This window comes from Helicoverpa armigera, chromosome 1, assembly GCF_030705265.1.
Source record: "Helicoverpa armigera isolate CAAS_96S chromosome 1, ASM3070526v1, whole genome shotgun sequence".
In the NCBI taxonomy this organism is placed as follows: domain Eukaryota; kingdom Metazoa; phylum Arthropoda; class Insecta; order Lepidoptera; family Noctuidae; genus Helicoverpa; species Helicoverpa armigera.
The window spans coordinates 18642897-18670169 of NC_087120.1; the positions used below are offsets into that span (position 1 = coordinate 18642897).

A 27273-nucleotide genomic window follows, 5' to 3' on the forward strand; every position below is an offset into this window, starting at 1 on the left:
TTGACGGAATCAAATGTTTATTTCAAGTCCTCATAATGCCGTCTCCTGTGCGCTTCTCAACACGTCATCAAACTTAACTTAAACACAGACAATAAGAAGATAATAAAGTATCACTTCATTTGCAACTACGTATAAACGACGGTTTCAAATATCAAGAAAACTCATCCCAGTATACATGTGTTGTTACAAAAACCATTTATTTGAATTTAATGATACAACATATAACAGTAATCTTTATTTTAAAGTTATTCTAATAACACAATTTTATAATACTTACGGGAAGCATCGGTATACAATTAGTTTGTTTGTTAGTAATAAATCGAACTTACCTCAAAAATAAGTATACAGATTTTGATAGCATTGATTTTTGAAATCAACTTGTAACTTAATACATGGGGTATATTGAGCAATATTAACTATATTTGTGTAAATTAACGCAGACTCCACCAAAGTAGAGCCAGGGTTTTAAACAACCAATGGAATTTCTTTATTCATAACTTGGCCACTCATGCGCACACGAGTGAAAAAAGTCCATTGCCTGTTTAAAAACTTCTTCAATGGAGTCTGGGCTTTACTCTTCGAGTCATTACTATCAAACAAAAGAGTATAAATAACAAAAAAAAGGTGTTAGTTCGGCGGATATTCTTTCCTAGGAGAACCTTTAGAGTACTCGCACACTACAAACTTTTCGTCGACCGATAGTTTATACGGGCTTATCAATCAGCATGGAACACAATACAATGACCAACAAAAAATTTGATTAAATTCACGATAAAAAAGAAACATTTTCCTACAATCGGGCAACAGTCGGCCGACATTTTAGTTTCCAGTGAGCGGGTACTCACTCGACACTTTCATCTCGCTACACTATTACATTTAAAAGGTGAACGTTGAATGATTACACCAGCTACATAACATTTACGATTATATCGAATCGAATATGATAATATGAGATAAAAGATGTATTTTAATATGTTTTTTTTATTATTTTTACTACTCGATAAACATGGTGGTGTTACAAACAATAATTAAATATTCCGTTCCTGGATTGCCGTCGTAATTAATGAACGTCGTAAGTACTCTTTTTGGATGTAGTTACGCCACTTAGTTACGACGGTTGAGCGTACCGCCTTACAAATGTATGCTATCGTAACTTGAAATTGTACGTGTCTATACTTTATTCGAATAGGCACTTCACAAAAGGTCAATCTTGACAGGACTTTTTTTACAAATAACTTTTAAACAAATATAGTACTGATTTCAATAATGATTCAATAGATTCAGTAATATACAATTGTTGATGATTTACCATTAAAAAAAAAGTGATATCAAGAATGTTTACTTTTAGTAAATGCCTACTCAAACGGAGTATAGTTATTTTTTTCTATGTTAGGTACAGTTAATTTGTCTAAATACCGATAGAATGTAGGTTATTTAATCATAATGCCAAAAAATCTTTTTAGCTGTAGAGAGGTTTTAACACTGCTTATATTCTGTTAAAATATGCAAAGGATTTATAATTTGACACATATTTTTTATATATAAACGTACGTACGTTTGCTATATGTAAACTTAATTTGATGCTCCGAGAATATGAACAATGTCAATTCCGCTACTAAACGAAAAAATCTGAATAATATACATACTATAGAACATTTTAATCAGATTTTTAATTCTATTAGTTTAATATTCTATCGGTACAAAACATAATTAGTCACAATATGGAGGAATAATACAAAGAGAGGTGAAACCACAAAATTATACAAACAAATATGGAATATACACATAAATATCGTATCAAAACTGGAATTGAAAAAGAAATATCAAAACTCTTTAAAGTGAAACAAAACTTGTTTGGATTTTCCTTCACAACCAAAATATATGATCTTTTAAATGGTTGCTCCTTATAGTAAAAGCTTGGTATAATCATCGGCACGAATCTTGAGCGTTAACCTACACCTGCGCAGAAGTGATTTATTAGCAAAGAACCAATCCCGAGTGACGTCTATGACGCGATGCGCTGCGGGCCAATCACCGCTTTACAATGCCCCCGCGCCTCACTTCATACCACAAAAGGGACCCAATAAATCACTTCTGCGCAGGTGCAGGTCAGCGCTCAAGATTCGTGCTGATGATTATAGTATTTACTTTGACATAATTGACGATAAATTGTCTGATGGTACATAATTACAGTCCAGGTTACAAAAGCTATATATAATAGAAGCTACTCTTCTATCCAATATTCATAATTCATAAGTGATATTTCATAAAATGACCTAGAAATAGTCATTATAACTTCAAACGTAAATTTTTAGCATGATTTAAAAGCATATAATTCCATATTGACCGTTATAAACGTATAATATCGTAACTCAATGATTATCACCTTTGTATACAAATCGTCAACAAAAATTGCATGATTTTGCAAAATCAATAGCATTTTAAACCCAGATCAACAAAAACCTTGTACTGGTTACTCACTACCGCTAAAAGTTTAACGAAAATGGAAATGCAAACAAAAATAAACCGCGCTCCTTCGACACATCACAAACTAAAAAACTCAACACTTTACGAATCTTGGCACTCTTTAGCCTCCTCAGTGTTGGCACTTTCGGGTTGACCTTCACCTTGACCTTCGGTTTGACCTTCGACGGTGATTTCGACCTTGACCTTTTCTGCAGTGTCATTGGTTGCCTCTGTGGTTCCCTCGTCTTTTTCTTCAATGGACGAGTGTTCGTTCCTGAGGCTGGCACCCCCGGCGTTGCATTCCCCGGTGGGACGTAAGACGAGGTACATTAGGAGGTCAGAAAGTGATATGATACCAATCACTTTGTCATTCTCGTCGACGACCACTAGACGATGCACCTGAAAGTAATTAAAAGAAATACATTAAAAAACGGTGGTAGGGCAAGCGAGAAAGGAAACCCTATGTCAACAGCTGACTCAATTTTATTTATCTAAAAAAAATCAACTTATTCCGACATTCAATTATTAAATGAATTTTTATAGCATATTATAAAAATGAAAAATGTTTAGCTGGGAAAGCAGTTGAGCCATTTTCGGTTGGGCTTTTAGGGGTTTAACACGCTTTTATTGATTTAGAATATTAGATCGATGTAAGAGATATGGAAGGTTCGCAACAATTAGATATTGATTACACATTTATGCAAAATGCTAGGCTAAAACATAAGTGTGGCAAACAACATATACAAAGTTGGGAATTTGTAAATAGGTCAATCAAATAGTACAATCTTGTAGGTCAGCAATGTCAAGGTTTTTCAGAAAAAATGATTGGTGGCAGAGTAATTTGTAATTTTATTGTGTGTTGTAGGCGAGCGTTATCGTCTTCAATTCTGTTTTCACAAGTTGAAGGCAGAATGAGACACTAACTATGCCGGTGTGCAATGCAATGACAGTAGCTCATAACAATGAGCCGTGTATTGCGTTGGGTTGCGTGTATTGTTGGTGTAATGTTGTGTACACTACAATGTAATTAAAATAAAAACACTATACTCCCCGGGTTTGAAGTAATATTCAAACTTTATCCTTTTGACAGCCGGCACATTGAACAGCTGATTATAAACTTGTTTGAAATTGCAAACGTCGTCACGAACACGAGAACAAAACTAAGTTTAACAATAATTTGATAGTTTTATCTATTTTAAATGCACAATTAACTTAAATTAGCACTAGATTTATATTTTTAGAATAAAATTCATCTGCAGAGCCGTTTTTTCACGACCTGCTCATAATGTTGCCACAGCAAAAAAAAAAAAATGGTGTCTATCTATTCTTAAGCCTTAGATGAACTAGGGCCGCGGTAACTATTGCGAACAATTCCGCAGCCCCCGGAGGCATTGGCCCTGGTTGGCCCCACTGGAGTATGCTGCCTCTCCTTGATACGAGGATGATGAACCACCCGAAACTCACCGACCACAGCCACACGCTTACGGTAGCCGGGCGTCATCTCTCGACACCCGCCGCTCGGGTAAATTCCACGTCCAAACCAGCGGCTGGGGTGGAAGGTGCGAATTCCCAGTTGCTCCGTCGTCTCCTTCTCTAGCATGACTGCTTCGCAGAAGGAGTCGACAAAATCCCATTCCTTCTCGCCGAAGACCGGACGTGAAGGTTGCCGACGCCAATTGCCGCCACTAGGACATGACCAGGCACGATGTTTCCAGGCAGGGAACATCTGGACTATATGCTCCATCGTGTTTTCTGGGCCGTCTGCACAGTGGTGATATCCGGGCGCTACCTCCTACTCAATCCGATGCAGATACCTCCCGAAACAAATATATCGGGAGAGGACCTGCGTCACGCGGAAGGTGAAGGCGTCATGACTCCTTGCAGCCGCTCCTCAAACAGGGAACTAATCGCCACTATTGTGGCGTAGGGTACGTCACAATAGTGGCGATTAGTTCTCGTTCACGGGGTGCGACAGGAGCTCCCTCCGTACCACCATGAGATTGCGAAGGCGTAGACGCGTCACAGGTTCATCGCCAGCTCGACGCCAATGTGAACCCCTCCCATGATCACACGGAAACCTGAAGATGGTGCATTCCGTCGCCATAAAAACACATGGCCTTGGACTTGTACAAGGCCACCTCCACCCAGCGGACAGTCGTCAGTCAGCCCAGACCCAGTCGTACCTGATGTTCCACAGGAGCAGCCCCAGAACCGATCTCTGTGAAGCAACGCAAGAGATCTCTGAATGACGGAACATTCCGACAGATAGGCTTTGAGTACACGACGAAGGTACATCAGTGGTACCAGGGTGCCTCACTAGGGAAGACCCCCAGGGAAGGGTGTTGAGGGCGTTGGCAATGTCCAAGGCAACCCCACCCCACACAGCATCCCCCGTCGTGAAGAGACTTCAAATTGGTGTTCCGCAAGGTTTGGGCCAATCCACCAATGAAAACTTCTTCCTCCTGCCGTGTTCCCCATGTTATTTGGAGTCGGCGCAATATGTCATTCTCTTCCATTTTCCCCTATCACTCGTCATACTGATATTCACTCCCTTCCTATTCATGTCATCTTTCAGGCAATCCATCCATCTTTTATTAGGTCTTCCTCTTCCTCTCCATCCATCTACATTCATACTTAGCACACACTTTGTTGCATGCGTATCATCCCTCCTCATTACATGCCCATACCATGACAATCTTCTTCTTCTCATCTTTTCTGTAAATGGCGCTACTTTCAGACTTCCTCTAATGTAATCATTACTCACTTTATCCATTCTTGTAACGTCACACATCCATCTCAGCATTTTCATTTCTGCTACATGCACTCTCTTCTCATCCCTCTTTTTCAATGCCCAACACTCCGATCCATACAGGACGACAGGTCTTATGACGGATTTGTAAATTTTGTACTTCAGTTTGAGGGGTATCCGCGGGTCACAGATAGTGCTAGTTACCTGTCGCCACTTCATCCATCCAGTATTGATCCGATGTACCCTGTCCTCCTCTCCGTCACTTTGGACGAGTGAACCAAGGTACGGGAAGTCGGAGCAGACTGGTAGGGGTATGCCGGTTAGGGTTATGGTCATGGGTCCTGAAATACCGCCAAAATCACAATGCAGGTATTCGGTTTTGCTTCTGTTCACCTTTAAACGTACTGTCTACAGCCTTAGCCGCCATGCCTCCAATCTACTCTGGACCTCTGGGCCACTCTCCCCCATCAGAACAATGTCATCGGCGAAAAGCATACACCAGGGAGCCTCCTCCTGTATGTCTGCCGTTAGCGCGTCCATTACCAGCAGGAAGAGGTAAGGGCTGAGAGCCGACCCCTGATGTAAGCCAACTCCTACACTGAAACTGGTGGTTGTGCCCGCTGCGGACCGGACTTGTGTACTGCAACTGCCGTCAACTGTACATACTTCCCTGGAATACCTTTCTCCTCAAGGGCCCACCACAAAACCTCACGGGGCACCCGGTAAATGCCTTCTCGAGGTCAACGAACACCATATGCAAGTTTTGTGTGCAATTCTGAACTTTTCGCACAGCTGGCGAATACAGAAAATGGCGTGACGCTCACCAAGGTGCTCGACGAGGCGTACTATTTCAAAGAGCTTGCTCACCTCGTGGAGCAGCACGCTGGGTCGAGTTACGGACGAAAAAACCACAGTGGGCTTCTGGATAAAGACCAGTTTCCATGAGTTCCAGCGAAGTGGGAACTGGCCTCCATCCAAGCATGCGCATAGAAGCCACTCTAGTCAGACCAGGTCCCTTCCAGGCAAGCCGTCATGGCCAGGAGCGGTACTTTTGGATTTAAGTCTGACTACCGCCACTCTCACGTAGACCCCATTCACGTCTGATCCTTCGTCGTCGGGTGTGTGGTCCACTTTGACACAGCGAGTTGCGGAGGCATAGGCGGGAGCGAATGCGCTCCGCACAAATGGAACGACCACTTCCTCTACCACCTGAGACCGGAGACCGTGTGTCAGTGGGACCCACGGGCAGAATTTGTCCCGCACCATTTTATAAGAGCGCCCCCACGGCTACCTATCAAGAGACCCCAGCATTTCGTTATTGGCCACCTCTTTGGCCTGACAGCCTATTGGAGGCCATTCTTTAGTGCTCTGGATCCCTCGTACAGCTCTGCTTCCCTGGCCTCTGCATCCGGAGGGCGGATGCGCAGACTGCGGGGTCTTGTGTACAGGTGCCTCGCAGCGACGCACGCTTCCCGAAGGGCCGCAATCTCGCTGGACCACCAGTACACCTGCCGCGTCCAGGCAGGACTCGGGACATGGCCATGTCACAGATCTCGGACATGGTCTCCCGGAACCACTATACGATTGAGACTTCCAGGAGAATCTCCCGGACGAGTTCCTTCAGCGCCCATCATGGCCAACTCGGGATCTAAAGGGTTCTAGGGTTCTACAAAGAGACGTCGAACAGGATGTTGCGATGATCGGACAAGGTCTCCACCCCCTCCTCGACGCGTCAGTCTAAAAAATAATGACACGTCGTAGAGCTGGCAAAACAAAATGGCCAACATTGATTCGCCCTGCATCCGTTAAGGGTACACAAATCACGGTCAGGGTGCCCAGTCCTCCACCATCCTACCCCGCGCGTGCAGGCCTAGTTCTTGACATCGAGGTCCAGGAGCACAGGACGGGAAGAGAACGGCTTCCGACACTATAGAAAACTACAAGAGGGCGCAGTGGTCGATCGACATCGCCGTGGTCACTGAGCCGCTAAGGCCCTTCACCCAGTAATCCCTGGGTAGGACAAATTACGGCTTAGTGACCTAGGTGATGTCAATCGACCACTGCGTCATGGTTTGGTGCAACAGGGACTGGGCACGGGCGCAGTGGTTGATGTTGCCTGGAGGTAGCGTAAGAGCATTACTGGCATTCCATCAGGACTTCCTCCTCTCCCACGGTGAGAGCTTTGCTCGCGCGGTTCTTGGAGCTGCTACGACGGCAGCGATAGTAGAATCAGTGATGGCAGCAACTGCGGAGGCTTCAGTGACACTGGAGATGATGGAGGAGGACGGCCGACCCGTGCCCTCAGCACTGACGGTGCTGGGAAACAATACCTCCACGTGGTGCACCTGGGGTACAGGCAGCGACTCCCCTCGGTGCCAGCATCGGATATTCTGCCCTGTGGAGCCCAGAGTAGGCCATCCCAAAGAAGGCAGGTTATCTTGCTCTGGTAGGATCGCCCCAAGCGAGATCCTCTGCCGAGCAGAGCGACTACGTGTGGGAGAAAGAACGGGCTCGCCTTGCACTTACCCTGCCGTGGAGCAGGTGCTCCTCATCAGTCCTCCGAGCCTTTTTCCCAACTATGTTGGGGTCGGCTTCCAGTCTAAACGGATGTAGCTGGGTACTAGTGCTTTACTGCCCTATCTGACCCCCTCAACCCAGTTACCTGGGCAACCCCTTGGTAAGACGGGGGTCAGACTTACTGGTTTCTGACTACCAGTAACGACTGCCAAGGATCTTCAATGACAGCCGGGACCTACAGTTTAGCGTGCCATCCGAAACACAGTCATTGGTGTCTAAGAAATTCTTAGAGTACATACAAACTTTAGAAAAGTTGTATTGGTACTTGCCTGACCTGGAATCGAACTCGCGCCCAGTAAGAACGCGAGAGGTTGGTTCTTTGCCCACTAGGCCACCACGACTTCCGGAGGACTTCTAGCGGAGCAGGTGCTCCTGCCAACGTTAATCTCTTTACCCTAAATTAGAACGTCACGGTCATTTCTCTGACTTTCCAAACGGAACCGAGGGTCTTAGTTTTATCGCCCGGGCTGCGATGTAGATTCGCCACTATAAAAAATCTCTAAATCTCCTGATTGAGCGACTAAATTTTTTTTCCAATCAGAATACTTCTACTGCAGACTTATATATCTACTCTATTATTTTAAATTTTGCTATGGGTTGATCATCTCACACGATTATTATACGATATTTCTATTTTTCAATAGACTCGCACAATATGCGCCGTGAGACTGCATCGTATCTCGTTCGGGAGCGGGCACGTCGTCTGTAGGCAGGGGCAGGATCACCAACGTAATCACTGGCCGGTAGGACACCTACCTTGATCCGCTCGTACACCGTCAGGATACACCGCCTCGCGACTCGTCCTCGCATCCACAGGTTGCGGGGTTGATGAGGTCAAAGATCTGCACGAGGTCATTCACCTTGACCTCGTCCGGGGGATTCGTGCCAATATTGGAAATCGGGGAGGTAGTTCACCTTCATCCAGCAGAGCCTTTTTTTTCTCTTTTTTTCGGGGGACGGGGTGGGGTATGATTAGCCCCCGGGGCGGATGGGGACGGACGTTGTGTTCGCCGTCTTCCACCTCTTTTTCATCTGCGGAGCGGCGTCGCGAGTGGGTCCTTATACTGCTTCCTTCTGTGATATGATATATCCTCACAGAAGGAGGCTACCAACGAGGAGCGAGAGGTCATCCCCTACTACTGCCACCAGGGTGCGGCGGCGTTCAGCCCACGATGGGCACATCTCGAGTGTTCTCTGCCGTATTCACCGCGGCTTCGCAGTGGCACTTTGGAGTCTCCTCCCTCCAGTCCGGTGCAGATACGATCCGAAGCAGCCATGCCCAGACAGCATCTGCACCAGCACCCAGCACAGCCTGAAGATGTCTGCGAGCCTATGAGCAGCTCGCTAGCTAGACCGAGCAAGACTGGTGTCTTGCCAGAATGTACCTGGCTGTGGTACGCGGTCCGTACGCCCACGGGTCCCCAGTAGGAAATGATTGGAAGTCAGGGCCTCGGGATCTTCTGCGCTGATGGAGACGTGGGCCAACGGGCGACTGTTGACGGTGTACTCTACTTCAGTTAGTAGAGTGGCCAGGAATTCTTCGGTGGAGCTCGTGCAGTGTCGCTTTTAAGGAGTGCAGTTTTTACGCACCGTACCATACGCTCTCAGGCGCTGCCCTTGAACACAGCTCCAGGCGGAATGTAAAGTCAGGCAAACGCAATTTTAGTAACCAGTATTGATCGTTGCTGGCTGCCTCTACACCGGCGGCTCTACACTCGGATACGGCTCCGAGGCCATTGACGCTGTCTGTTGCAAGCGGTTCTTCTTGGCTACTGGTTTCCTGCTATACAAATATTCTTTTTTTCAGGCAAAGGCTCTTTTTGTGAAGATCGCATCAGGAGCTCTTCAGCTTTCTTAAAGAGGTCGGATAAGAGTGGCAGGTTAAATGTCGATCTCTTCTTCGGTGTGGGTGCATGTGGTTTCGCTGTCGTAGGTTGTACTTCTTCCATGTGGGATCTGCTTCTTTATTCTTATTTTTTCGTCGGCAGTTGATCTCCTGGCTGACAACTCTACAGAGGTCAATGAACTGTAGGACGCGTGCTGTAGCGTATTGGAGGCGGTCCCTAAAAAGAATCTTGCTAAAGTTGCATCTTCTCTTCTTCGGAGGGTTTTTCTCCCTCTGCCTTCTCAGGTTCTATAGGCCAGGAGTCTTCCGCCAGGAAGAGACACACTCCCAAGCCGCCCGGTGTTGCCGCCCTCCAGAATAGGACTGCCTATTAGGCCAACTAGCCAATGTCACTGAAGGCATGAAGTTAGAGAGGCGGCGTCGCTTTAATACAGGTACCACCACTACCACCACTGCCCCAACCAGTCCATGTGGTCGTTCCATGTGGTCGTTCCATGTGGTCGTTCCATGTTGTTCCCCGACGCCAACCTTTCTGGAGTAGCTGTTTCACCCAGATGGTGACAGGCGAGACAAATCGAGTTTCCAGGAGTGTCGCTTCCGTCAGCAGATGCTAGTTATCTTGCCCAATGAGGATGCGTGGCTTCGTATTGGAGTATATAAGATGTCCCTTAATGCCTGATAGGTGTGAACACCACTAGTTTGTGTGGAATCTGTTCAGAGGAGATTTGTAGGTTCTTCACTGTTCTTGCTAATAATTGGTCTTCATATTCGTTGACCTTTTTCAGCCCGATGGTCACTCTTCTTTATGCTGAGTCCGCAGTCTTCAACTGGTTGATGGTTTATACCGTTGACCCGTCGTCCATCAATGCGAATGTGTTTTAGCCCATTCACTCGGACCGGCAGAATCTTCAGACAGGATTACTTATTCACTGTTCACGTCAAATTGATGACTTTTCGAGTCGTTTTCTGCATTTTCTGTCTTCTCAGCCTGATCTATCTTCATTTCATGATGAAGCAGCTTGTGACGAGTGTGCTTGCACCCGTTAAAACCACATGGCCCTGTTCAATGAGTCTTGGTCGTATATCGTAGGCATCTTAAGATAAAGCGTTTGGATTTCGCAGCATTCCATTTTGAATTCGTTTCCATCTTCTGATCGTCTCTCTGGTGTGGAGTGTCTCGTAGCACACGAAGCACTTCGGCGTGTTGATCTTTGCAGTGACGTTGGTTACCCGCTGAGTCTTGGTTGTCGGTGATTCTGCCACCTGTTCAGGCAGCGCGGGTTCGCACAGTTCTGCTTAACTCTTGAGGAATTTCTCCATCCTGATGAGGCAGGGTTTTTTTTTTGGGTTGCGTCGATGAGAAGTCGTAATAGCGGTACCGGATCGTGTGCATCAGCATGTCCACTAATGTACCTGAGTGACTCCATTCCTGTACATCATCATTTCATAAAAATCATTCATCACTTCTGAAGGGTGCTTATTGGTGATGAGTAACTTTCAACTGCTTCTCTGGCAAGTTCTTTCCTTCCAAGTTTCCTCTTAATCTGTTGATGTTCTCGTCGGTGCTGAATGTTGCAGACTAGTAGTGGGCGACGCGGAAGGGTAGCCATTCTTGATGCAAGCCGGTGGAAATAGGCAGTTTGAAGAATTTGGGTCGCTAGGCTACTTTGACAGCCCGTCACCAGTATACCGGACACCGCAGGCAGAGGAAGCGGAGCGGTACGAGAGATGCAGACCTGCGAAGACCACCCTTCAGGAGGACGTCATACAGGCCGAAGAGATGGAAATATGGAACTCTAGGGAGATCCGTTGGGACGCCCTTAAAGGAGATCAGCGCTCTGTTCCCTTTGCGAGGAGCGCATTCGTCTCCGTCCAAGGCTCCGTGGCTCACGGTGTCAAAAGACCACAACCGGCCGACGATGAAGTCTCAGAGGAGATCGTCAGAGGCTTGAGAGTGGCGGTTTCTTCGCTTAAAGCCAAAAATACACCCTTTGGGCTTGATGGCTCGCTATCAACGCTCGACTAGAGGGCTTCCTTAACGCATGCTTGAAGAGGGGGCCAATTCCCTCTTCGTTGGAAGACAGGGAAACTGGCGCTGTGCTGTCCGTCCTCTTATCGAGCACCTTAGGACGATGAGGCCGGACCTTGTGGATCACGAATTTGTTTGCCATAGGGGGCGCTTAACGGGTCATGCGCGGGAGAGGTTTCCTCGATGGAGGATGCTGTGTCCTAGGGTGGGGTCAACTTGGCGGTTTCTCTCGAGATCGCCAATGCCTTCAACACCCATTCCTGGAGTTGCATTAGGGAGGCATTCTGGTATCACCGGGTGCGGATCTACCTTCATCATATGGTCGAAGCCTATATGTCGGATAGCTCCATCATTTACCCCGATCACAATGGGGAGACATGTCGTCCGGTATTCTACAGGGATCGGCAGCAAGCTCCCACATGGCATCGGAAGCACCGCTGAGGTCTGGGGTCGAAATTCATCGGCCATACATGATGACCTTGGCCGCCGTCACAGGCCAGATGGTTCGCAAGCCCTTGAAGTCCAGACGTAAAGTGCCTTCACCGCTTCGGTGGACTACCCACTCATCCTAACGACAACGGCCATCACCTCCTCCACAGTTGCCATGTAATGGCATCTAAGGTAACCAATTTCACCGTCTTCCGAAGACCGTAGGGACATGAAAATTGGCAGCTGTATACAGTTTATGAACTGATCTGCTGATGGGGCCGGAAGATGCGAAATGGAACTTCATGATAGATCATCGTACTATAGTTGTCTTTTGTTTGGACTTACTAGAAAGTTCTTGTAACAAACTTTGACCTCGATAAGGCTTCAAGATCTGATGACGAAGCCGGAAGATAGGCATTTAACGTCATCATCTGCCTACCTTTTTCTCAACTGTGTTGGGGTTGAGTTCCAGTCTAACCGGATGCAGCTGAGTACTGCTATCTGTGCAGACTGCCTATCTGACCTTTTCAACCCAGTTACTCGGGCAACCCAATACCCCATGGTAAGACTGGTTTCAGACTTACTGGCTTCTAACTACCGGTAAGGACTGCCAAGACGTTCAACTACGACGTTCACTACCTGAACGTGCCCCAAAGGGTGATAGCCATTAGGCTAATCCGGGGGTACCGCGCGATCTCCCGCGAAGCAGCTGGCCTACTAGCGGGACTGCCACCGTGGGATCTGGAGGCGAGAGTCTTCTTGCGCCTGTACGACTGGCGTGAGGAGGCACTGCGCCGGGGGGAAACCCCGTTGCCGCGGCAAGTTGTCGCGCAGCGGGCGGAGCTCCGGCGCGATCTCATGGTGGCCTGGAGGGAGCGACTGTCGCAACCCAGTGCAGGGCACGCCACCATCGTGGCGGTAAGTCCCCTCTTTGAGGAGTGGCTCGGGAGGAGTCACGGCACCCTCACGTACCGCATGAAGCAGTTCCTCACCGGACACGGTTGTTTCGGGAGGTATCTGCATCGAATCGGTCGTTAGGAGGCGCCCTGGTGTCACCACTGTGCGGACAGCCCCGAGGACACGGTGGACCACACAGTCCAGGTGTGCCCTTCGTGAGAAGGTCATCGCCGGGTCCTGGCCGAGGCTATAGACGGTGGCGACCTCTCGGGTCCGGCCCTGATCCAGGCTTTTATCTGGGGCAAGAGGGATTGGGATGCCGTTGCCTTCTTCTGCGAAATGCTCGAGAAGGAGGAGGCGGAACGACAGAGTTCGCACCTCTCATTCCAGCCGCCGTGCCGGACCAAGTAAACAACACGGGCTCCGGGTGTCGCGAGGTGATTCCCGGCCACCGTAGGCGTGGGTCTGTGGGCGGTGAGTTCGGGTGGCTCATCGTCCCTCTGTCTACTTAGACGACAGACCCGTGTCGACGGCGCGCGTTGTTCCACGCGCTTCTCAAAGAGATGTCAGCAACCCCAGCGGGGCCCAGCAGGGCCGACGGTTTTTAGTCAGTAAGAGTCTGACACTCCCTCACCGCTGCTTAAAGTCCACTTACTATTAATAAAAGCGTGTTGTACTAGTGTTTATGAAACTATCGTAAGTACGCCCAAAATTCTGATTTTTAACCTAATTTGACGTAAAAAGTATAGCATTTTATCTTACTTCAGCGCGAACTATCCTCTCCATGACATCGAAGAGAGTTTCATCCAGGGTGCATTTCTGGACGCCCTCGAACCACTCGTTGCGATGTTCATTCGCCGTTTTCAGGGACACGTCCAAATTGTTGTACGTTTTCTCAGCTGCCAGGTTCTGGAATAAGAAAAAAATCAATTAGAAACATCTTTTTTACGGTAACGTGTGAGTAAAAAATCGTTTGGGTAAGTAGGTTGGGTCTTTTAGTAACTTCTTCCATATTACTGCATAATTAAGTATGTCGTGTAAAAAAAGAATTGGCCTTCAGATTGATGTACTGTATGTTGTGTCAAGTGTGCTAATAGTTTTAGTCTGTAAATATACTTAATAAAATATATGTACTAACTTAGGTAAAATATTAGGTTTAGAGGCCGGCCTCGAAAATGAACTGTGTGACTCCCAAAAACACTGAAAAGCAAAAAATAACTTTACTTAGGTGCATCGGGCTAGAAGTCGGTGGCGAAATAAACTTAGGTACATCTTTTAGAGACACTGACTTCTAGGCCGAAGCACCTAAGAATAGTTTTTGCTTTTCAGTGTTTTTGGGAGTCGGTTAGATTTTTTTGTAAAACGTTTTTTATTCTTAGCTTTTCAGTGACAAGCATAGTTGTCACTATCTGCAAAAGTGGAAAGTTCTCAGCAATACGATTAATATAAGCCCAAACACGAGGTATGTCACATATTCAGTTGACGAGTTCCCTCGACCTACTCTGGTGTCTACCATCAGGTCTGCTCCATACCTTTACTGTTGCAAAGGTCTCGTCAATACAAATAATATAAAGCCAAACACGAGGTAGTTTACACATTCAGTTGACGAGTTCCCTCGACCTTAACTGGTCTCCATCATCAGGTCAGCTCTAAACCTTCACCATTGCGTAGTGTTATCAGACATACGCCTTGGTGTCAAGTTTTACTCTGCGTATGCCTACAATTTTTGAAAGTTACCCACGATTTCTCAAGGTTTCCATCATCAGATCCTGACCTGATGATTATGGGACCACCTGGAAGGTAAAGAAGGAGGCGTCGACACCCCATTCCCTTTCTGTCTGGACCATGGCTTTAACCAGGGCCTAAATGCCACCACGAGGAAACGGCGGTACTTTTTCCAGTCAGGGTACACCTGGACTATATGCTCTTCGGGCCATCCGCAAAGTGGTGACACCCGAGCCCCACCTCCCATCCGATTCGATGCAGATTCCATGTCTGATGAGGATCTGCGTCATGCGGAAGGTGAAGGCTCCATGTCTCCTGTCGACCCACTTAAAAGAAGAGACTGCCCTAATCTGTGCTGCGACAATCGCTCCCTCCATGCCACCAAATCGTGCTAGAATAGTGCACTTGATCTGACCTTGAAAAACCTCCGCAAACAGGACATATTATCATCATGGCAGACTTGAATGCCAAAGTAGGCACAGACAACAACAGCTGTCAGGACACATGGGTATCCATGTTTACCCGTGAAGGAAGTACGGAACGGGAACAGATTCTTGGAGCTTTGCCAGGACAACGATTTGACCATAGAATTCACTCTTGGATACCGTAAGAATACATGAAAGTCCCCCGATGGAACCACCAAGATTCAAATCGACCAACTTGCCATCAACTCCAAATGGCGTTCGTCACTGCTCGACGTCCGTAAACGTCGTGGTGAGGAAATCGATAGCAATCACCATCTAGTCGTAGCCGAGCCATCAAAACGAATTACGTCAATAGCTAGTGGACCCCGACGCAAGCGAAGCTTTTCGGCCAGAGCTACGAAATCTCCACTTCTTCTGTCAACGTGAAGTGGAACCACATAAAATTGGCTTACACAGAGACCAGCTCCATTGTTCTAGAACACAAAACACTTTCTCGTGAGGACTGGATATCACAACGAACCTGGAACCGCAGAAGAAGAGGCGCCAGCTCCCCCTCAACTCCTAGCAACCAGCGACGTTGCAATGCTTAAAGACTTGATGCTGCAATACCACCTGATATGCTGTCATGACATATGTTTATGAGCTGACACTGTTGCGGTTGCCCAACGCGCTGCTTACTTCAACTAACTTAGGGAGAAGGACAAGGCGACGCAAACCTTGGCCGGGATCCAGAACCAGAGGAGAAGAAAAGAAGAGAAGAAAGAAGACTTCGGTCTTTGAAAGGCAAAGGAGGCCAGCTGATCGTGATGTCGGAGGGAAAGCTTAAGCACTGGCGGGAACACTTTGAGAAAATATTTCGAGTTCCAAACGACCCCGTAACCACGGCCAGCCACGTGTCCGGTCCTATACGGGAAGAGGTATTGAAGGCTTTCCGTAAATGTAAAAATAGGAATGCCCAAGAGTCGACCACATCACAGCGGATATGCTAAAAGCAGACAAAACCACCACATCGAACGCAATTTCGCCCCTTTTGCGGAACATCTGGTCAGCCGAAAAGTAACCCGATGGCTGAAACTAAGTGAATGTGGCAATCATAACGGTATAACGGTAACTGGACGCTATCGTGTTTTTGTGTGGGACCGGCCGTGTAAAATTGGAGTACCCAAGAAGAGCACGACCATAATTAAGGCCATCTACAGGAAATATTCTAGGAAGGTGACTCACGATGGCCTCGTCTCGCGACTCCTGTCACCTCTCCTTTTTCTTATCGTCCAAGAAGGCATCAAGATTCATACCATCCAAAATAAGCGCGGCGTCTTGGAGGTTTGGACTATGCTGACGACCTCTGTCCAAACAAGCACCGACATGCAAGACAAATAAGACGACCTAAAAAGAGAGACTGTGCAGAAATAACTAAAAATTAACACACGGAAGACCATGAGTGACACATGCCTTCTCTCAACGTGGAGTAGAACCACATAAAAATGGCCTACAAAGAGACCAGATCTGTTGTTCTAGGACACAAAACATATGCTCGTAAGGACTTTGATGTCACAAAGAACCTCTCCATCACCAGCTCCATCATCAAAAAAGCCACTCCATCACCAGCTCCATCTTCAACTCCTAGCAAGAAGACCTGATTCTTCAATACCACCTGATTACATTATTATTAGGCTGGTTTTCCACCAAAGCTGTGCGAGAAAAATATGTCCGTCTATGAACTGGCTGGTACAGTATACTTTGACTTTGAAAAACACATTCCTCGCAACGCATTCTCGCACAAATTTGGTAAACCAACCTTATTCGTCATGACAGACGAGTATGGGCTGATGCACTTGTGGATTGCACCCATCGGGCTGCTAACTCTGGTAATTTTAGGGAGATGTACAAGGCGACGAAGACCTCGGCAGGATACCAGAAGCCAGAAGCAGAAGAATAGGATGCAGAAGCCTTTGAAAGCCAAAAAAGGGCACCCACCCATGGCCCCATTGACATCCTTGTCATATGGATGTTGAAAGTCAGGGAGGCGACTGCGGACATAGCCCATACTTAAACAGGCCTATCTCCGCAGTCGCTTATTGAGTCCTTTACAAGTTCTAGTCCTGGCCGCGATTGCCTTTCTCCCCATTCTGGGGCGGCATCTGCGAACCTAACACAATTGGGAAAACCTTACCCTTAGCTGCCAGACCTAACCAACACCTTATTCCTACAGGCTACATCTCAGTTAGCTAATATAAAAGTAAAGTGGACACCTCCAAATTATGTGATCCAAGCACTTGTCGTCTTCTTCGCAGTAGCATTCAGCCACCTTACTCAGCCTCATGTCATGCAGTCCCTTCCTAAAGCATCCATGCCGTAAAAATCTATGAGACCTGGTAGTCCGGCTCGACCCAAACTTCACTGATGTGCTTGGCTGGTACGTAGACCAGCTGATCGTGACATCGGAGGGACAGCTTCAGCGCTGACGAGAGGATTTTGAGGAAATCTCTTGAGTTCGAAACAACCCCGTAACCGCAACCATACCAGCAGCCAGCTTGCCCACACAAAACCTCAAAATTGCTGTATTCTCTCCTAGGAGAAGAGGTATTAATGGCTATCAGCAAACTAAAACATGGAAAAGCCTCAGGAGTCGACCTAATCACAGCGGAAAAGCTAAGAGGAGACATACGACCGCTGCAAACGCGCTGATGCCCCTTTTGAGGGACATGTGGTTAGCCGAAGAGTTATCCTAACCAAGTGCATCAGTTTGCTCTCGATTCCTTGTAATGTGCTCTGCCTGATCATCTTGGACAGGTTGTCGAGGGCCATCGAAACTCTTTTTCTCAAAGAGCAAGCTCGCTTCCGACTCAGCCTATCGTGCAAAGACCAAACCATCACCTTCCGTTCCGCATAGTCCTTGAACTCAAGTACATTTCCCTCTCAGATGCCTATCAAAGGGAAATGTACTTGAGCTCTGTAAGACTTACAAAACACACAGACTAAGACTTACAAAAACTGTTACTGTTACAGTCTTTTTATCGTCCCACTGCTGGGCACAGGCCTCCTCTCACACTCCTCTTCCTTATCGTTCTGGGCATCAAGGTTCATACCATCTAAATCGAGCGCCATAGCTTAAAGAGGGGGCTGCCCAATGTACTGCAAGATTTGACAATGCTGACGACCAAGCCAAATAAAACGACCTACAGCGAGAGGCTATGGAGACGAGACTAAAAATCAACACCCGGAAGACCCAGGAAATTAGGTGCTGAGTGACGTGCCAATCACTGTTGCTCATCGGTACCGCGGTGGTGGTACGGGTTCACAAATTTACATCACCTTGGCAGTATTGTGTCAGAAACAGGAAGGACCGAAGAGGACATCACTTGAAGGATTACCAAAGGAAGAGCAATCTTTGCACAACTACTGCAACGACTAGGGGAATAGTAAAGCTCAAGGAATTGCGGTAAAATTGTATAACCGTATTGCCTTATGGATGTGAAACGTGGAACGCCACAAAAGACATCTCGCGTAAACTCCAGGTCTTCGTCAATCGCTGCCTTCGTCAAAGTGGAAAGTGGGAACGTGGTCGTCCCTAAACAATCTTGGCGGAGGACGATCACCGCAGAGACAGTTACTATAGACAAGCGAGGAGATCAAGCGCGGAGCTCGAGACCGGATGCGATAGTGGAGCACTAAGGATCCCTTCTGCCCTAACTAGGTGACATAGGACTTTCTGCGAACTGCGACTTTCTTCTGGAAGGAGAACATTTTCCGCCTCAAAACAGAGACTACTCCTCTTAGTTGGAGAGAAGCTTTGCTAGCTTGGCGGGAATTGTTGATAGTGAGAAGAGCATTGCCCAGAAATGCCTAGTAACTCCCTGAAATGTTGCAGAGTCCTAGCAGAGTCCTAGCCCGTCGAAGTCATCCACGTCCACGCTCGTTCATATGGAATCTTCTGCATCTGTGCTTCCGCCATCCAAGAGATGCAGGTGAGCTGAGGTTGCAGGGAGAAAAGCCACGTCTGCGCTTCAAAACGGAGACTCCTCACTAGAAAGGATACAAGCACAAAACCAGGAATACCCATAGGTTCCGTGGTGGCACCCCCACCTTCGGGATAGGCTTACCTTAGTTAAAAAGGTTGTCGAAACCGAAACAGTGCAAAACCGGACCGATCTTATACCAACGGCTTTTAGTATAAAACAAGTACACGAATTGCTTATTGGAATGTGACGACAGCCGACTACCTCAGGCAGGCAGAAGAAATGCTGAGATACAAACTGCTACATTGTCGACGAGGAGTGAATTCACATCAAGTAAGTTAACTTCTGAAAAGCAGAGATGGCCAGCTAATTGTGACATCGGAAGGGCAGCTTAAACGCTGGCAGGAACATTGCTAGGAAATCTTTCGCATCCCAGGCAACCCCTGAAACACCTCATTGGAAGACAGTTTGTCCTCAAAAAGTCCCTGTCTATCAACTGACATCAGCGAAAATGCTATAGGCTAACGAGATTACAGCTGCAAACGCCCTAACCCCTGCTGCAGCATATCTGAGAAGTCGAAGAGCTTCCTGACGATTGAACAAGGGCCTTCTTATCGCCGTGTCAAAAATGCGGGGGGGGGCGGAGCCAGGATATGGTCTTGGTGGGAATCGCTGGATGTGGGACCAGCATTACCTATAAAATGCCAAGAAACCATCTGCTGTGTTACTGGTGAAACACCGAATTTGAGCAGAGCCCTGGCCAGTCCGAGTCACCAACGTCCTCGCCATCCCTCCTAGGAACTGCTGTACCGCTCAATCGTGTGGCCACCACCACGATGTGCAGCTGAGTTGAAGGTGCAGGGCAAAGGCGAGTCTTCTGTGCCTCAAAACAGAACCGAGATTGGTTCTGTTTCAGGGAGGAATCAGGGAGGAAACTCGAGCACGCCTACGGGCTTCAAGGTGGCAGAACCACCAGTAGGCTAGGGTATAGTGGGCTAATCACTCGCTTACCCAAAATAATAAAGAAACTGAAACAGTGCAAAACTAGACCGATCAAACTACGACGACCTTTGGCATGGAAATACGGACACGAATTGCTTGTTGGAACGTGCGAACATTGAGCGAAGATAGCCGACTAGCCCAAGCAGAAACAAAAATGTTGCGATACAAACTGTAGATACTCGGTCTCGGCGAAGTGTGCAGAAACGGATTCGGTGAACTGAGAACGTCCCCCCTGGACGTTCTTAGTTCACCTTACATTTCTTTACTCCGGGAAGGAAGACGAAGAGGACATACGTGAAAACGGCGTGGGATTCCTCCTTTCTGACGCCGCAAAGAGCCTACTGGACTGGAAACCCATCTCAGAGAGAATCATTACAGACCGGTTTAGCAGCAAAGCCCGCAAGATAACCGTCGTTTAGTGCTATGCACCTAAAAACCCGGCTCCAGAGGAAGAAAAAGACGATTACTACAGTGCACTCAACCAGACCTTGAAAAAACATCCGCAAACAGTACATAGTTATAGTCATGGGAGACCTGAATGCCAAGGTTGGCACAGACAACGACGGCTGTCAAAGACACATGGGTATACACGGGATGGGAGTACGGAACGAGAACGAGGAGAGATTCTTGGAGTTCTGCCAGGACAACGACCTGACCATCAGAGGCACGCTTTTTATACATGGAGACCATCATAAGTATACATGGAATTCACCCAATGGAATCACTAAGAACCAAATCGACCAACTTGCCATCAGCTCCAAATGGCGATCATCACTGCTCGACGGCCGAAACCGTCGTGGCGCGGATATCGACAGCGACCACCATCTAGTCGTAGCCGAGGTGCGGTCCAGATCAGACTCCACTATTTCTGACAACGCGGAGTGGAACCACATCATAATGACCTACACAGAGACCAGCTCCGTAGTTCTTGGACGTAAAACACACGCTCGTGAGGACTGGATTTCACAACGAACCTGGAACCTTATTGAAGAAAGGCGCCAGCTCCACCTTCAACTTCTGGCAACCAGCGACGTAGAAGTGCGCGAAGACCTGAAGCTGCAATACTGCCTGATACGCAGGAAAATCTACCGCAGTACTCACCATGACCGACGAGTATGGGCTGACAGTGTTGCGGATTGCGCACAACGCGCTGCTATGCTAACTCTCAATCCTCAATCGCAGGGAGATGTACAAGGTGACGAAGACCTTGGCCGGGAATCGGAACCAGAAGAAGAAAAAGTCCTTAAAAGACAAAGGGGGCCAGCTGATTGTGACATTGCAGGGACAGCTTCAACGCTGGCGGGCGCTCTTCGAGAAAATCTTCCGAGTCATAAATGACCCCGTAACCACGGCCATACCTGCTGCCAGCTTGCCCACATCAAACCTGGACATTGATGTGTCTCCTCCTACAGGGGAGGAGGTAGTGAAGGCTATCCGTAGGCTGAAAAATGGAAAAGCCCCAGGAGTCGACCTCACCACAGTGGAAATGAACGCATAAACGAGCTGACTCCCCTTTTGCGGAACATCTGATCAGCCGAACAGTTACCTGATGACTGGAACAAAGGCCTTCTCATCACCGTACCCAAGAAGGGAGACCTGAGTGAATGTGGCAGTTGGAGAGGCATCACTTTGCTCTCAACTCTTACCAAAGTGCTCTGCCAGATCATCCTGGACAGGTTGTCGGGGGCCGTCGAGCCTCTTCTGCGTAAAGAGCAGGCTAGCTTCCGTCCCAACCGATCATGCACAGACCAGATCAACACCTTGCGCATAATCCGCGAACTGGCATCAGAGTGGCAGAGGGAAATGTACTTGACCTTTGTGGACTTCGGAAATGCCTTCGACACGCTGCGATGGAATTGCATCTGGGACCGGCTTCGTGAAATTGGAGTCCCGAGAAGATCACGACCATAATTTAAGGCCATCTACGGGAAATATTCTTATAGGGTAACTCACGATGGCCTCATCTCGGAGGACATACCGTGTCTCCTTTCGCCTCCTCTTCCTTGTTGTTCTTGATGGCATCATGAACCATACCACCAAAAACAAGCGCCGCGGCATATAGTGGGGACTATACAACGTCTTGGAAGATCTAGATTATGCCGACGAGCTATGCCTATTGAGCCACATGCGAACCGACATGCAAGACAAACTGGACGACCTACGACGAGAGGCCATGGAGACGGGTTTGAAAATTAGCACCCGGAAGACCCAGCAAATGAGGTGCGGAGTGAGCTCATTACCGTTGCTCATCGGCACAGAGGGAGTAATGAGGGGCCACAAGTTCACCTACCTCGGTAGTCTTGTGTCGGAAACAGGAGGGACCGAGGAGGACATCACCTCGAGGATCGCCAACGGGAGAGCAACCTTCGCACAGCTTCGTCCTGTGTGGCAATCACGGAAACTGACCAGGAGAGTTAAGCTGATATTCCAGTCCGATGTCAATATTGTATTGCTGTACGGATGCGAAACGTGGAAGGCCACAAAAGACATCTCGTGCAAGCTCTAGGTCTCCGTCAATCGCTCCCTTCGTATTCTCGGTATATACTGGCCCGAGAAAATCTCCAACATATAACTGTGGGAACGCTGCGATGAGACACCGATCGACCAGCAGTTCAAACGTCGCAACTAGAACTGGATCGGAGACACGCTCCGAAGGGACCCGATCACATCTCGAGGCAAGCCCTAGACTGGAATCCATAAGGGAAGCGTAAACGTGGCCGCCCTAAACAATCCCGGCGGCGGACGATCATCGCATAGGCGGCCTGAGAAGAAGCTGAAATGCTGGTATACAAAGTGCAAATACTTGGCCTAATGAACTCACACTGCTCAGTCAGGAGGAATCGAGCACGAATATTTTGGAAGAACTAGTTTTAATATTACGTTAAGGTCAGATCCTCTTGTGAATTGTTTACAGCGAGGGCAATTTAAGTTTATAGAACGTAAACTAACTTCATAAACACTTATTAGTACATAAATAGTGTCTATGAAAACCGGCGCTGCAACCTAATGCATTTATACCCCGCACATACAAGTTTATCGAATTACCTACTCTAGTAGAACATTTTGCGGGGCGATGTCAGACTTCCACGAGAATTTAATTTACGACACGAATAGCATAGAGTACACAGAATCAAAGGCGATGCTCAGGAAATAGTAATGAAAACGGTTTCCCGTAGATTCACCCAAGTCCCGGGGGAAAAAGAAGACTACGTCATTGTTTGAAGTAGCTCTGGATTGCACAATTTAAAAGGAAACAAAAAAAAGGCGACGGCGACACTGTTTTTTGGTTGAGTTACTAAAAAGTAGCCCTAACTTCATCGTCGCTCCGCAGATACCTATAGCAGATACATTTTTATTAGGTATTCGATTCACCATTGACATTTTTTAAACTATACATACATAGACAAAAATGAAGACTTCAACGCACTCAGATATTTAAAAAAACAAAATCTCCACTACTTGCCACCAGATATTTTCATCACAAAAGAGAAACAACAACATTCGAGTCAAACCATTAAGATTCAAAATAAACCAAATTAACACTTACAATGACGTCGAATTTGGCATAAATGTCCTTCAGACGTCCATCACTGTCGATGATGGGGAGCGCAGAGACGCGACGGTTGACGAATTTCCGCAGAGCGTCTATGATTGACGTGTCTTCGGTAGCAGTCTCGATGTCATTGTGAGTGCCTATGCGCAGGTCACGGAGCTTGCGTTGCAGGTACGCGGGCTTTGGCAAGTCGTTTATCTGGAATTGAGATATTGTCAAGATCATTAATATGGACATTATAATCATTAAACATATACACAGGAGATAGAAGAAACAAAGTATATAGTCGTTTTGGTATGCCTATTATGAGTTAAGGTCGAACTATTTTTGTGAGCCATGTATTTTCTGGTGACAAATTTCTTTGAAATTGTGGAAAAAGCAGAATGTTTTAAAGTATTCTAACACATTAAAATCATCATCATCATCGTGACGGTTCCGGATCAGAAGAAGGCCTCCCCATTCTTCTCTCATGGGTTTCATACTAAGGGAGTTATGTCCTAGTGCATACCACCACCACTTTGGGCAACCCGTAAGGTGATACCCCCTATTCCCAAGGAGGGTTAGCGACAGGCAGGCGGCTGGCTGTAAGAATTAAGCACAAGCTAATGCAGCAAGTTAAGTGAATATATGATGAGCGATGGAGCTAGGGTGTACCCCACGGGCACGCGCAGGGGCAGCACCCGACTCCTGTGGGAAATGGGTTATTGAAAACAACGAGCGGGTGCGACGTAAGACATGAACTCGAAGTGTGAGAGAATCTTAATTCGTAGGTACAATGACTGGAAGAGGAAGAGAGCTAGACGGTATGGTGTTGTCTATCAATAAATCCATAGTTTCGTTAGCCTTCCCCTTCCGGCTTTTCGGTTACCTTTGCCACATTCAGTTTTCTTTAGTGTCCTCTTTCCTCACTCTATCCACTCGCGTAACACCACACATTCCTCTTAACATTCTCATCTCTGCCGCATGCAATTATCATCCATTCGTCGCTTTTGTGGGCCAGCATTTTAAACTATACAGGACAGCAAGTCCGACTTTCGTCTTGTAGATCTTTCTTTTAAGTTTAAGGGCAATGCGAAGGTCACAATAATTAGTAGGAAGAGGTATGGACTTAAAGTAGGCCCTTGATGTAAGCCCACAGCCACACTGAACTGGTCAGTTATCGACGATCGGACATACGAACAGGATCGCCCGTAAGTAACTCCACGTACTTTACAGGCACACCTTTCTCTTTTATGACCCACCACAACACTTATAAAGGCAATCTATCTTTTTTATAACCTAAATTGTGCAGCAAGTCAATCTCTAATTTTGAACTCAATCTCAATTTTTTTTCGGATGGGCAGGTAAACAGTTTTTCCTGAATGTCATTGAAAATCCTTGGCAGTCGTTACAGGTAGTCAGAAGCCAGTAAGTCTGACACCAGTCTAACCAAGGGTATTGGGTTGCCCGGGTAACTGGGTTGAGGAGGTCAGATAGAGCAGTCGCTCCTTGTAAAACACTAGTACTTAGCTGCATCGGGTTAAACTGGAAGCCGACCCCAACAAAGGTTAGAAAAGCGGCTCGGAAGATGATGAATCTCTCACTTTTTTATCATATAAGCAATATTTTTGACACAAGAACTATACTCACATATAAAAATAGAAAACGCAGTATCCTCTTATGCGTGAGTATGTAGAGCACGTTGCCTGTCTCCGGTTCGATGACGGGCAGCCGATGGATGCGGTTGGTGATCAGCATTCGGATGGCCTCGAACAGCGAGCTGTCGGGACCGATGGACACCAGCGGCATCACCGACCCTTGCAGAACTTCTGAAAATGTCGGCAGCTTTTGTTTAGGAGAAAAGTAGTTTTTGGATTATGTTGTATGAATTTGGAGGAGATGTGAACATCACGCTACATGGTGCCACCAATGAAGGTTGAATATATTTGAATGATCGTCAACTTAGACCAGGTTGAAGAGTCCTGGCTTACCTCAAGGCGACTGAGATTTGTTAAGCTTATACCTATATTGAACTCTTAGGAGATTTTAAGATGGACTTTCCTTTCTGAGTACATGAATACAATACTAGAGTAATAGAAGTAGAACTTGTTTTCGTAACGTCACGGCCGATCCAGGCCGTTGCCTGGGCAACTGGGTTGAGGAGGTCAGATTGGCAGTCGATCCTTGTAAAACGCTGGTACTCAGCTACATCCGGGTAGGCTGGAAGCCGACCCCAACATAGTTGGGAAAAGGCTCGGGAGACTTGGAGCATTTACATAGACCATGTTTTGAATACATAAGATGACATGTTTTAACTCACCGCGCCAAGTCTCAAGTTTGTGCTCCTCAAGTTCTTCCATGGTGACATTGGGACTGGTGTAGTACATTTGCAGTATCTTGATGAAGTCCGTGATGGTGAGCATGCCCACATACTTGTGGCGCTGCGAGTCCCATAGAGGCGCTGCGCGGACTCCTGTTGGCAAACTTCGAATTGGTTTTGGCTGGCCAATGTATGTTGGTGGCCAACATTAAGCTAGAGGTGCAACATGCATGCCAGTTGGCAAACTTGAAATTGGTCTTGGCTGGCCAATGTTGGGGTATTGGTGGCCAAAGTAAATCATCGCTGAATAATTTGGTAATGTCAAGTATCCTAGATTCTAGGATCTACGACCTACAAGCCTATTGATTGAGCAACTGTAATATTACAATCTCCACCGAAGGGAAGTGTTAATTTTTGTAAAAAATACGCTGGAATTGATTTCGCTGTCATAGTGCTTTGCACCCTAAACTCTGAGCCGTAAACAAATGCATAAAATAGTCTACAATAAAGATACTCAAGCACCTGGCAACAATACCTAAATGCAGATTAAACTGGATAATAATTTCGAGTGGGTGTTGCCATCAAGTGTTCACAAATGACACTGAAGACTGAATATGACAGCTATACAGAATAATTTATATAAATTGCAGGTAACTATGTATGTCACACTTGACTATAATATACGGCCCTAACTACCGAGCACAGAAACGTCACTTAATTTTTAAGTGCTGCTCAAAGATAATTTTATCTCTGTTACGAAAGTCACTGCGACAGAAAAACCTAAGTTAAGTGAAGTTTGAGTATTTCGGGTTAAGTTATTTGTAGTACAGAAGGCAGGGCAAGACGCATAGAAAACATTTATGATAATATCGCGCATATAGCAATAACAATTTTACTCTATTTGCCTGCATAAAGTGCAATTTATTTTTCTAAATGCATTGCTGCATAAAAATGGTTTTCAATTTAACGACTAAGGTATGCTATTATAACAATATATTTATTTAGCTGTTATGTATCATAAAAGTTACAGATTTATTTGTATTGTGTCATACATTGGTATAGCCCAATACTATCAGATTTCCTCAGTTGTGTAACAAGGCAAAGCTATTCCTATTATAGGTATAAGGAAAAACGTTCACTATATATCTGTGGGAATACCAGTCTGCATCAATTTGGTCGTTAGATTCAATCTGTGTGCGTACACACAATGTATCATTCTACTAATATTATAAGTGTGAGATTGATATGTATTGATGTTTGTTCAGCTTTCCTGAAAATACTACTGGATGGATTTTTATGAAACTTGGCATTAATGTA

At 46.7% G+C, this 27273-nt stretch overlaps 1 protein-coding gene across 1 annotated transcript in view; it reads right to left on the reverse strand.

The window, feature by feature from the left end:
* The window catches only part of LOC110373889 (uncharacterized), a 112027-nt gene continuing 84754 nt past the window's right edge, over window positions 1–27273 (reverse strand). Inside the window, 5 exon segments of the mRNA XM_064036709.1 lie at window positions 1–2865; window positions 13756–13902; window positions 23652–23855; window positions 25287–25465; window positions 25957–26109. Of these exon segments, the coding sequence (XP_063892779.1) occupies window positions 2569–2865; window positions 13756–13902; window positions 23652–23855; window positions 25287–25465; window positions 25957–26109 (980 nt within the window). The 3' untranslated portion in view covers window positions 1–2568.